The sequence below is a fragment of the Vicia villosa genome, linkage group LG7 (genome assembly GCF_029867415.1).
Source record: "Vicia villosa cultivar HV-30 ecotype Madison, WI linkage group LG7, Vvil1.0, whole genome shotgun sequence".
NCBI classification, from domain to species: domain Eukaryota; kingdom Viridiplantae; phylum Streptophyta; class Magnoliopsida; order Fabales; family Fabaceae; genus Vicia; species Vicia villosa.
The window spans coordinates 88902641-88916336 of record NC_081186.1 but is presented as its reverse complement, the minus strand read 5'-3'; the positions used below and the strand labels follow the sequence as shown (position 1 = coordinate 88916336).

The 13696-nt window shown below is 36.3% G+C and overlaps 1 protein-coding gene and 1 long non-coding RNA gene across 9 annotated transcripts; both read left to right on the top strand.

The window, feature by feature from the left end:
- Window positions 1–576: 576 nt before the first annotated feature.
- Window positions 577–1137, top strand: LOC131619629 (uncharacterized). The gene has a single exon (XM_058890706.1). The coding sequence runs from the start codon at window positions 577–579 to the stop codon at window positions 1135–1137; it is 561 nt and encodes a 186-aa protein (XP_058746689.1).
- Window positions 1138–8879: 7742 nt separating this feature from the next.
- On the top strand, window positions 8880–13065 carry LOC131615666 (uncharacterized). Of its 8 annotated transcripts, XR_009287904.1 has the most exons (9): window positions 8884–9243; window positions 9373–9487; window positions 9974–10207; window positions 10324–10388; window positions 10486–10590; window positions 11115–11181; window positions 11289–11409; window positions 11729–12254; window positions 12661–13065. It is a non-coding gene; the product is annotated as an uncharacterized LOC131615666 (long non-coding RNA). The 8 variants fall into 8 exon arrangements; XR_009287907.1 differs by having other exon boundaries at window positions 8880–9243; window positions 10324–11181; window positions 11729–11903; window positions 12038–12254; XR_009287906.1 differs by lacking the exon at window positions 10486–10590.
- The last annotated feature ends 631 nt before the right edge of the window (window positions 13066–13696 follow it).

Below are 13696 nucleotides of genomic sequence, written 5' to 3'. Positions count from 1 at the left end.
CTTAATATGGGCTTAGCCCCAAAAAGGAAATATAAAGAGAAAATTTTATCTGATACCCCTACATTTATCCCCTTACCCCCAACAATTTTAAAAATATTTCAAATTTATCTTTTTTTTTTAATTTCACTTTAATCTTTTATTTTTTACCATTCATCTGAGTCATCAGAAATCGACAAACGTGTATCTCATTCATGTGAACCAAATAACTCACATTGCAAAATTCCAGTTTGTTTAGGTTCTAAATCGGATAACTTTGCTAAAATAATTTTGGTTAACTTTTCGCACACACTAGATAGCTTGCCCTGAAGAAATTTGGTTCACATATTCTATACTGGATAACTTGTCTCTATGTTTTCCAGTTATTTATACTACTAATCGGATTTCTTTATGATAAGTTATCCGACGCGCAATTATTTATTTTTTTATTTATTACTTATTTATTTATTTATATTTATCAGGTATAGATATTCCTTTGATGATATGCGATAAAAACTAGACGTGCGTATATACCATTGAAATATTTTCAACGACACAAAGATTTACTACACGACAAGGTGGATTAGAGAGGTTTAAATCATGAATAAAGTCACGGTTATAATAACTCGTTCAGATACCAAAACAGACAAGAGAGGAAGATATGGAAAATTAATATTTGGTTATGATAGAGGTGAAAAATACAAAGAAGAAGATAGTGGAACACAAAGTGCTAGCAAAAAATGTGGTTGTCCTTTCAAAATTAGGTCAACACTGTCAAAAGATGGTTTTGGATGGAAGATTGATGTAAAATGTGGACTTCACAACCATGGCTTACCTGATAGATTTGAAGGTCACGCGTTTGTAGGTCGACTAAATGCATATGAACAGCAACATATTGTTGGTTTGAGAAAACGTCATGTTCCACCAAGACACATACTATTGTCATTGCAAGAGCAAGATATAGAGAATGTCACTCGAAGCAGGCAACTATATAAACATAAGGTCGACTATGCATTTCTGTTTTGGTTTCATATCAACAAAAATGTGAAATCAGAGTGTGTGGAATATGTTGTGAATGATATGCGAGAGCCGATAAAGAAAATGTGGTCTGAACTTGTAAGAGCTAGTGATGAGGTGGAATACCATCAACGGTTGCAATAGCTTGAGCACACATGCGTTGACTTTAAAAAAGATTTTGATTATGTGAAAGACACATGGTTGACTCGCATATGCATAAATTTTTGAAAGAATGGATCAATCAAGTGTTGCATTTGGCAACACCACAACTAGTAGGTATATTTTATTTTAACCATAGTTTGTTTATCTCAGTATTACGTGTACTTATTTTTTTTTAAGGGATGAGTCCACGCATTGGAAACTACATTAGATGTTGGAGAACAACTTAGGTGATATGTGAAAATGTTTAGAGGTTATGAATGTCAATCTCAATATATAATTGGGAAACATTAGAGATTCATTTCATAAGATTTTTATGAAGTTGAGCATGCACACACTAGTCCATTTTATAGAAAATTGTGTGGATCGGAATGAATAGTTTCTTTTAAGGCACATTGTTGAAGAGTGATTGAGGGTTGACATTATGGATAGAAACATGAATATTATCAATTAAAATAAGTATAAATAGATCAAGATAAGTTAAATTAAAATTAAAATAAAACATTTTGTACCTGTAGAAGAGAGGCATAACCGCCAAGCTGCTTGCACGAATAGAATGAAGCATCTCCTAAATAATTTGAAGTGTATATGCCGCCGACAAAATCTACCACATCCATCCAAATTCCTAAATAGTGGTAAATACTTTGCCTCTACAAAAATTCTTGTCAACAAGAATGGTGCAACCTAGCAACAACAACATATTGGCTATAACAACAGAATCAAATCTACTAGTAGCTCGCTAACGCACAAATATCACCTTCAACCAATCCAGCCTATAATAAGGACCCCCTAAGAGTACGAATCTCCTCAGTTGTCTACTCCAAGGAAACACCCATCAAATTAATAGTCAGACTAATAGCATTAGTGTCAGTTAAACCTTCTTCAAGGTCACATAACTCACCCCTACATGGTATATGAAGAAGACATGAAAAATTGTCTAAAGTAATGGTCATCTAGCCAAATGGAATATGAAAGGATGATGTTTCTAGATGTCATCTCTCTACAAAGGCCGATTCTAGATTTTGATCTATCCTCGACAAACTGGTTCTCTAGATATAAGATAATCCATAGTTAGTCAACCAAGTCTATATCATCGATTAGAGACTATGTGGAACCCATTCTATCAATTTGCTGCAATGTGCAACAACCTTTAATTCTTTCTTCGGATGTCTCTCCTAAAAATAAATTATAGTATATATGTTAGAAAATAATTACTTTCAATTAAAAATGATTCAATATTAAATGACAGAGATAAACTTACCTCATCAAACCATAAATGCAAGCAACGTAACCCTGATACCTCACTAGAAGAGACATATCAATTGGTCCTTCGAAGAACGTCGGCTGCTGCGGACCAGCCACAGGTGCAACCCTCTGATGTCCCTCCCTATCATCCACCGTATGTTGATGTTGTTGTCCTTCATCCCTTCGTCGCACACTATCATTGTTCAAGCCTCCTCTTCTGCTAACCACTAAAAATAAATAAATAAAATTTTAAAAAAAGAATCGGATAACCTCTTGACAAGTTATTCGAATGAACATATAAATAACTGGATAACATGGCTCAACTTAATCCGGTTAACATTCATGGGAACCGAAGAACCCTTTCCTAAGTTAATCCAATTTGGTACATTTTTTTCGTGAAAACTGGAACACTTACTTTTAAGTTATCTAGTGTATCGCAAGCTGAACCGGAAATCTTCTACTCGTGTTCTCCGATTTATGTACTGAGTCTCTCGGTCCTTTAAAATGAAATAAGGAAAAAGTTGCTTTTGAAGGTGTAACTATTTATATAGGGGTATTTTTGTCCAAACACATACTTAGTTGGCGTAGAGTAGGGGTGGCAAAGCGAGCTGCCCGCCTCGCCCCGCCATTTGCCCGCGAAATAAAGTGTTGGGCTGGCAAGGCCGCCAAGTTAAAATGGACATAAAAACCTAGCCTGTCCCGCTAAGGTGGCGGGCTTTTGTTAATTTATTTATTTTTCATTTTTTAAATAAATTATTTTTAAAAAATGACATTTCAATTAAATTTTTCACATACTTTTTAGAATAATTTTTTAAAAAGCATTTTTTTTAACAAATTTTATGTAAAAATATTGCATATATTCACAAGTAAATGTATAAAATAAAATCATCAATAATTGAAATTACTAGAATTAACTAAAATAGAGCGGGTTTTTTCAGGCGGCAGGTTTTGGGGAGCGGGCCCAAAATCCCAACCAACCCGCAATTTTTTGGCCGGTGCGCGAGTCACGACCTGTTTTGTCTCCCCTAGGGTAGAGGGATAAATGTAGGGATATAGGATAAAAATTTTATAAAAAGGGGATTTTTTTAACCTAACTTATGCACCTCAAAAACACCCTATGTAATTTCCAAAACGACCCTCAATTTTCAAAGATGTATCTTCGGACGCATATTTAGTTGTTAAATGTTAAATTATTTCGAAGATGATGCAGACAATAAATTCTGATTATTTTTAAGTATTTCTCATATCAAATTGTTAGAAGGTATGCTATGATTCGACAATACTAAGGCTATGAAGAAAATGATACATATAAAGTTATAAGTCATGAGTACATAAATTCAATCAAAAATTTATAACGGAGTCGATAAATAAAATACAACCCAAAATATATCCAGAGTACAAGTAATATAATATACTACGTATGATAAGTTCGGAGTTAGCCTCGGCCTCGTGCCCCCTTGCTCCGACGCTGCTTCCTGTACCACAAAGCCTCTTGAGCCTCCGCTATCAGGGTATCTACAATGTCCATCGCTTCAACGCCATCTAGAAAGTGTTCTCCGTCAATACCTGCATGCCTAATCTCCATGATACAACGACATCTAGGCAACACATCAACAACATGATATGCCCTAGCCTGCTCCTCCTCTAATATCTCCTGATGAGTTGGCCTAGGTGGATCTCCTAGTGCATCTTGTACCGTTGTCATACCCCAAAATTTGCCCGATCAGATCTATATCTTTTAATTCATTAAGGGTCAAAATTAAGAGTCATGGGGTTTGACATTCCTATTGTCAAACCCGCCCTCTTATAAAATATCCTGAGAAATAAATGGGGTGCGATTAACAGGTGTTTCAAGGGTTTCATCATTTGTTAATATTATTTTTTTACTAACATTTGCATTTGTTTTTTATTTTGAATTATTATTAGTAATTTTTATTACTTCTAACTATTAGTATTTAATATTGGTAATTTTATTATTAATATTAATATTAATATTAGGTGATATTATTATTAATATTATTTTAACATTATTCTTATAGAATTTGTATACATTATTATTAACTAGTTTTATTAATTATATATTAGGATTATTAGCATTAATGTAAATATTATTATCAAAATTATTTTTAATTGTTAGGTTAGTTGGGCAATAGGCCCATTAGGTATAGAAAACCCTAATTGGGACTAATATAAATATAACACTTTTTTTACTGTACAGGGGGGCCGGAAAAATATTGGAAAGGAGGAAATCCTTATTTCCTCACAGACAAAAAAGGTTTTCTGGTTGTATTTGTTAAACCCCTTTACCTAACAATTCACGTACACTAACCTTTGCACATATTCATTCATAATTTTGCACACACACTTTTAACATTTGTAGATACTAATACTTTCATAAATCATAGCCTTTTTCTATACAATTCTCCACCTTTGTACAGATTTTTACTAATAGATCTCGTAGGTTTTTTTACTATACTAGCTATCAAGTTCTTTTGGACAAATAACACATGGTTTTCTTTTATCTATACATCTAATGAAACAAGCAATAACCTCTGTTATTATCGCATACGTTCTTCTTATGTTTGCAGAGTAAAAAAAAATCATATAGTTAACAGCAACTTGCAGGTTGTTATTGGGGCAAAGATTCAAAGTAAACCACACCCAAATCTCCCAAAAAAACAAAGTTGTTATTGTTCTTTTTTTTCAGATTATGGAAGTGGAAGACAAAGCCCCATCGCGAGCAACCTTCAATCACGCCGCCGCGAATCCTCCACGTGAACAACCGGCGGCCGAACAACCAAGCGCCGCTCAGCCCCTCCGCGCGAGCCGCCACCGGACACGGGTCCGATTTCGCCGTGAGCGTCACGACACCACAGAACCGTCACGTTTCCGATCACCGCCAGCTTCCGAGTCCACCGGAATTCTTGGGTCCCGATCGGAGCCCCTCCGACAATTCTTCTTTCTAATCCGATACTCTCTCCCTGATTATTTGTTTTCTTGATATGAAGTATAATAAGATTGATGGAGAGAAATTTTTAGTGAGTATGAATCTTGTTGAGATTTTCTTTTTCCAGAAAATAGATTGAAGAGAAGGCAAGTGGGTCGATGGAGAGAGGCGCTGGGGCCCACATGGGTTTGCGTTGACCTCATTCTGTTTATAGCATGGTTTTATATTTATTGTTCCCAATGTGTTTGTCTAACAGCTTGCATGTTTAGCAGAGACGGTGGAGGCTTTTGCTGGGAACCTAGGAGACCTGGGTTCGATACCCAGGGCATGTTTATTTTTCCTGAATTTTGCTTGCTAGGGTTAATTCCTAAATCAGGTGGAACGCTTCCAGGAAAGTCCACCATACACCTTTGTTATCAGCCCCAGGATCTCTCTACCATCCAAATCTAACGTACAACATGGCATCCTTATCATGGAACTCCACAGAGCTGCCACACACAATAAAAAAAACCAGGTTTTCTATATGTTTATTTATTATATTGTTTAAATATTTAGAATAATTAATAATTAATTATATTTGATTTAGTTAATTTATTTAAAATAGGATTAAGATGATAAATTAGGAGTAGGATTATAATTAATTAGGATTATCCGATTATCTCGATCATTTCGATTAATTTATTTAAATAGTTTTAATTATTATAATCACAAAAACCTATAAAGGTGTAAATATTAGGATTTTCCCAATCCCATTAATCCCTAAATAATTCTCTCCTCGACCCGACTAAATCTATTAGTCGCATTAGACGAGAGATAAAAATAATAAAACATTTATCCTTAATCAATGCTCTCCTCGGCCCGACTAAATCTATTAGTCGCATTAGACGAGAGATAAAATACATAAATTAAAATACATTCAATTTGCTGCCAGCGACGATCAATCTATCGATCCGAGTAACCAGCAATGCCCCGTAATCTGTTAGCTATAATGATCAAATCTATTGATCACCGCATCTAACAGTGACATATCAAACCAGGGTTGTATGCCCAAACATTCAAAACACTTCAAATTAAACTACGGATTTTCATCCCTTTCAAATCACAAATTCAAAACTACGATAGGCCACTCAAAAAGCCTCTAAACTCACATTCAATCAAATTTCAAACCTTAAGGGCGTACAACCCGTAGCCCGAACTACGTTGACTCTGATCCTCCATAAGGAGGTACGTAGGCACTTGGCAACAAGGCGAGTCTCCCCCCTTCAAATCTCAATTCAGTTCTAAATCTCAATTTTCACCCTATTCACTTCCTTAGCTATTAAACCTCTATAATTTTGCTATAAACCTTTACCTTAGATTCAAAGCCAATAGGAAAGGGTCGAGGGTGCCTAACACCTTCCCTCGACCTGATTATAATAACTTACCCTGAATCTCATATCTGCGTAGGGTTTCCTATTCGCCCTTCAGAATAGGTGGCGACTCTAAAAGCTTAATTTTTAGGGCAGGTTGCTACAGCTGGCGACTCTGCTGGGGATACACTACAATGGTGAATTATTATGCTCCTATAGGCTTAGGCAAGGTTTAGGGTTTTTGGCGAAAAAATTAGGTTTTTGGAAAAAAATTTAGGGTTTGGCTAACTTGCCACTTCTAGGGTTTTGGATTAGGGTTTAGGGTTTTTTCCTCTTCTTTTTATCTAAATTTTTTTATTTATTTATCTACTTACAATTGTCATTTACATTCATTATTTACGACAATTTAAATATCTGTTCATGTTAATATTTATTGTTGTACCGCGTTTTTGGAGCTACAAATGGCAGGATTTGAGGATCAGGTTCTTATAAATATTTAAATTTTATTTTATTTATTTATTCATTTACGGTTTTTATTTACAGTAAATATTTATAGTAATTTAAATAAATGTTCATTTAAATGATTACTTGTTTTACTGCAAATTTTGGGGATATATAAATTGTTGTTAAACCTAAGCGTGGGAATTATAATAATAACCAGAGGGGAATTACATCGCCTACGAGTCTTATTATAATTCCACTCAGAGTGGGTTGAATATCCGGAAAGGTCTGATACGAGGCTCGACATTGTTGAGGGCTGGACTGGGTATTTGGCTGATCTCTCTGGGAACCTACCCCTAAAACTCGAACCTCATGGATAAATGAGTTGTTCTAAAATCCAAAGAGACAAAAAGTCTCGGCGGCTACGAACGACCCCATGAGACCTTCTAGAACATACCAATGGGAAGGGTAGGCACCCTAAGCCGTTACGTCGAACCTATGAACCTAGGGCTTATGTGCTTATGTGCAATTTATATACTGCAAATGTCTTGCATTTTAATTTTTGCAGGTATTCCTACGTGTTCCCTGGCCTACAGGGACTCTATTTATAAGACCATGTCCTTCCCACGAAGGACACCTTCATTTACGCACGTTGATTGGCCTCACGATGGCCATGAGACTTAGTGACTATCATGAACGGTCACTCCGCGCCTGTACCTACGCACTCCCTAGCCTGTAGGGACTTTCCTTATATATCCTTGTATTCTTACAACTACGTGTCCTTCCCACGAAGGACATCTTCGGCTACGCACGTCGATTGACCTCTCGATGGTCATGCGATCCAGTGACTACTTTGAACAGTCACCTCGTGCCTACATCTACGCATTCCCTAGCCTATAGGGATTCTAACTCCAAAACATGTCCTTCCCGCAAAGGACATCTTCGTTAGCATACGTCGATTGGCCTCTCGATGGCCATGCGACTTAGTGACTGTCTCGAACGGTCACCCCATGCTTACTCCTACGTACTCCCTAGCCTATAGGGATTTTCTTTTACATCCATGTGTTTTCACAACGACGCGTCCTTCCCCGAAGGACAACTTCATTAGCATGCGTTCGATTGGCCTCTCGATGGCCACGAGATCTAGTGACTGTCCTGAACGGTCACTCCATGTTTGTTCCCGCGCACCCTCTAACTTGTAGGGTTTTGGATTTCCATCTGTACATCTTTTATCCCTAGCCCGTAGGGATTTCACTTCATCCGATATCGTCCTTATATAGGTTGTGTTCCGCATAGAGAACCTCCCTACCAAGGACAACTTCATTGGTACACGTTGATCGGCCTCTCGATGGCCGTGAGATTTGGTGACTGTCTTGAACGGTCACCAGCCGCTACCTTCTGCATACTCTCGAATTTAAGGGAGTTCCCTTAGCGTGTCATAACATTTATCCTGCAAAGATTCCACGAGGGTCTAATGTCGCCTCTAAGGCTATCCCTAGGATCATATGTTACACATCTGCATTCACTATGCCAAAAATAAGATTAGGCAGCACACCTTAGGCAGCGCTTCTTACCAAAAGCGCTGGTAAAAGTCCTTTTAAAAAACACGGAAATTTTGACATATACCTTAGACAGCGCTTTCTATAAAAGCGCTGCCTAAAGGGGTGAAGTGGTTTCAAGAAGCGCTGCCTAAGGGTGGTTTTAAAAAGCGCATTGAGCGAGCGTTGCTAAAGGATGGGCTTACGCAGCGCTATGTAAAAGTGCTGCCTAAAGGGTGGGCTTACGCAGCGCTTTTCACCAATGGATTTTTATATTTTTTCATTTTTCATTTTCTTTTCAATCTAACGCAAAACTCTCTCTCTTATCTCGATAATCTCTCGTCTTCTTCCTATCATTTTCTTCTCCGCCGCTATCAACAACAATCCTAACCCTAAATCATGCTCACGCCCAGAATCGACCAAGACCCACATGCAATCTCGCATCGTTTTTGTTGGTCTTTCATCGTTTCTAACTACACAACGAGAAGTGGTACCCTAAAACCAAGCCACACTGTTGAAGCCAAACAGTCATCGCAGAAGTTGCTTGCAAAGATGAAGGTCGTCACCTATGGTTAATATCATTCTAGCGAAGTTGGATTTGACCCAGCAACTATTGTTGTTAGAGTTCTATTTTATCGCAAATTCTGGTTTGCATCATCTTCCCCAATTTTTAGGGTTCTTGATTTTTGATATTGTTCAGGGTTCTGCAGATTCGGTTAATAAATCAAAATAGAGAATTCAATCGCGGCCGATGATTTCGTCGATGAGCTCAATTTCGATTTCGATTGAAGCTTCAGGGCAGTGGATGGCTTCAGGTATAGTTTTGTTTTGTTTTCATTTTTCAATGCCCTCATAATTTCACCCTAGTAATTTCTGAATACCTTTCAACTAAGCAGTTCTGTTTTTAATTTTCAATGCCCACATAATTTCATCCTAGTAATTACTGTTATCCTTTCAACCGAGCAACATCTGTAGAAGGTCGGTTATTAGACTTTGATGACCGAGTTAGGATGCAGGCGGTTGCTGTATTACCCACTTCTTTTTGTTGTTTTCTTTTCATCCATGATAGAAACCTAATTCAATAGTCGCTACTCGTTAGTTTCTGGATTGTGCAATTGATAGTGCTGTAACTCTAATGCAGTATATGCACCCGTAAGATCCTCCTAGTTAGGGATTTGCTTAGGTGAATTCGTTTGATTATATAGTAATCAGTTGAATAATAGTTACTTTTCCTGAGAATATAACTGAATCAGTTGAATTACTACTACTATTGTTCATTGTTATTTTATTCTCTTTTGTAGAAAGTTGCAGATGCTTTGTCTAAGTTAGAACAGTCTCCTCAGCCGGAAGTAGCCAAGGGTGTACAAGCTTCAAAGAAACGAGATGTTGCTTTGAAGCCGTTGATTGATGCTTTGGTTTATGGTGGTTTGCTTTGTCATGAGGATAAGGATGTCAAACTTGTGGTTGCCATTTGCGTCATTGAATTACTTAGAGTCATGGCTTCTGAACCCCCTTTTGAAGACAGGCATTTAAGGGTACTTGTTTATTAGTATTATGCATAAGGAATGTTAATTGAATTGAAACTCGAGTAAGTGAGTGCGAACGTTTCTTTTCTCCTGTTGGATAAATATATTTGTTCTTTTGATTTCAGGATGTATTTAAACTCATCATTGGTTTGTTTGCGGATCTAGCTGATACTTCAAGTCCATTATTGTGGTACACTTATGGTCTTTCAAATAGTATGGTTGTATTGTATGTGGATTCCTGTTGTGGATATCTTTTGACTTTAATTTACTTGCATCTTTTTGTATAGCTCTTTGTAGCTTGAATGTAGAGAACTGCAGTATCACATCCAGAACCATTCAAAAAATTGCTGATGCATTGGACTCTAAATCTGTACTTTCACACCTTTGTATAGGTATGATAATGATAGGAATGGATTGGACCCCACAAGTGATGATGGGGATGTGTTAGTTAATAGAGACATTGTTGGGCCTAAACAATGGAGGGTGTATGTGAGAAAGAATAAGAAAGTGAATTAATTGGGTAATTGGCCCAATTAATTAGTATTCTCCAAATAATTAGGAGTTGGCTCAATTAGTTAGATTTTATTCCGCAAATAATTAGGAGTGGCTTAGTATGTTAGTTTTTATCATCCAAATAAATAGGAGTTAGTTCAGTTAGTATTCCCCATATAAATAGGAGTGTATGGGGCAGTAGTTAGTAGGATTATTATTTTCTGTTTTCTTCATTAGGGTTTAGGCAGTGAGAGAATTATTTCTCTGACTGAGGAGCAGCAGCTCTGGAATTCTGTTCTGTTTTCATATTCAGTAATAAAATAACTTTCTCCATTACCTCTGTTCTATCAGATAACCTACAGCTCTTTTTAATTCCCTGATACATGTAATATTTCTTGCATAATGGGTAGTTTACTTTTGACAGGACACAACAACCCTGTATCTGGGAATGCTTTAGTTAATCTTCTATCCAAGCTTTCTACTTTAAAAAGGTAGAATCAATATGCCGGTGCCACCATCCTTTTCTTACATAGCATCTTGGCAGAAATTGTATTATTTTAGGGCATATAGAAGTTTAAATTAAATATTCTCATTGTAGGTTTTCGGAGTTGAATATGAGTGGTCTAAAACTAGGCAAACCGGTAGTCAATAGCCTTTGCCAGCTCACAGGGACCTTGACTTTATCAGGACTAATACTTGGAGGCACTGGTATTGGAAACGTGAGTAAACCTAGCTCCTACCACGTGTTCTCTCTATTGCATCATTATTGTTATTTCTAGCATGCTTACCTAGTTAAATATGAATAACATCTTTTGTTACTATTATTATTATATTAGATTTTAAAACCTTTTCATTAACTAAAATATATTAGCCAATATTAAACTTTTACATATTTAAATGTATTATTATAAAATATAATTGAAATAGAATGTTATATAAATTGTAAAATGTCATATTATATCTGAAAATAGAACTTAATTTCATTTGTCAATTCACTTGTTAGTTATATTTATATTTTATAACTTCTTTTTGCAACAGGATGCAACTTATGCTTCTTATCAACTTGCTGCATCAGTAATCCGAAATTCTGCTCAGGATGATGAGCTGAACCTCATAATTTGCAGCTTTTTATCTTCTTGTATATATGACAGAGATGCCGTGGGCAGCGGGCTCAAAGAATTTTATCATGGAATCATCTTTCAAGTTTTTCAGTGTGCGCCTCAAATGCTACACGCTGGATTCAATTGGCCGAAATCAGTTTTTGACACGTTTATTCTGTTCCTTTTCTCCTAATATATTGATATTCTTATTCTAACATTTTTATTATATTTACAATCAATTTTGTAGGCTGATCAGGTTGATGTTCGGTTAAAAGCTGTTAATTTGGTGGGGAAACTTTTTGCACTTCCTGAACACCGTGTTGCATAGAAGTTTCATGATCTTTTTCTGGAGTTTCTGAAAAGATTTTCTGATAAGTCTGTGGATATACGAATTAGTGCTCTACAATGTGCCAAAGCTTTCTATGCGGCAGATCCTTTTGGGAGAGAATCACTTGAAATTATCAGTAAGCTGCTTAACAGACATTCTTGTTTTTATTTAATGTATGTTTATGTTGTATAGTTTTGTTTTGTTTTCATTTTTCAATGCCCTCATAATTTCACCCTAGTAATTTCTGAATACCTTTCAACTAAGCAGTTTTGTTTTTAATTTTCAATGCCCACATAATTTCATCCTAGTAATTACTGTTATCCTTTCAACCGAGCAACATCTGTAGAAGGTCGATTATTAGACTTTGATTACCGAGTTAGGATGCAGGCGGTTGCTGTAGCCTGTGATATTTTCTCTTTTCAATCCTTTTCATGAAAAGGCACTGAATAGTATTTTGATTCAAAAGAGAAGGTAGGAATACCAATGTTATGCTGGAAGGTGAAATTTTGGAAATATTTACAAATTATTCTTTTATCTTTCAGGCTGCAGAATGAGATGAAAAACTATTTGGCTTTACAGAAGAAATTAAAGGTAAAAGGCAAGGAAAAACTATCTGGCCCTTTTCTAAAAACAGACATTAAATAATTCTTCAATATTATGCAACAACTTCGTTGTGGTGTGAGGATACTTTGATGTACCCTTATCTTATGAAGAAGGCATTTGAATACTCTCAAGAATGAACAACTTGTCTTAGCTCTTAGGAAGAATTCACCATGAAAATGCTTGTAATTGTTAACATAACTTAGGTTTTTTTAAAATTGAATCCTCTTGTATAGAATCCATGTTGACATAACTTAGGTTATGAGATTTTGTATGAGTTATTGTTCTCGGTATTCTCTTAGTGTATGGATTGAATATGTATATTGATGTTGTTGTTTCAAATTTTATATTGAAGCTACAAATTTGTTTCAAGTTTATGAAATTTTGGTGCAAATTCTGGTAAAAACCTGGTGCAAAAATGGAGAAAATCTGGTGCATATATGCTGACTTATAATAGGCAGCGCTTTGTTTTAAGTGAAAACAATTTTTAGATAGGGGGAATAGACAGCGCTTTTAATGAAAAGCGCTGTCTAAAGTTGAGAAAAGTGCTGCCTAAAGGGGACCTTTAGCAGCGCTTTTAGAAAAACCGCTACCTAAATTTGGCCTTTAGCAGCGCTTTATAAGTAAAAGTGCTGGCTAAAGGGGGTCTTTAGTAGCGCTTTCAAGGTGAAAAAAAACGCTGCCTTTACCTACGGCAGCGGTGGAATAGACAGCGCTTTAAAGCGCTGCCTAAAGCCAAAAAAAGCGCTGTCTTTTCACTTGTTTGGCGTAGTGATTGCATACATGGAGTTACAACACGAGGAGTCTCTCGCCTACGCATGCATTTGCATTTTCATGCATTCATACATTTACATTTGCATCTTCGCCCACATCCTTACTTACCGCGCTAGCCGATTTCCCGAGACTCACAAAAAAATCAAAAGGATCATAGACTATGGAGAAAGGAGGATGAATTATCGAGAATGAACTTAGCCTTAC

Excerpts from the sequence above, each read along its gene's own strand:
- LOC131619629 (XM_058890706.1), top strand. The coding sequence starts at position 577 with ATGAATAAAGTCACGGTTATAATAACTCGTTCAGATACCAAAACAGAC.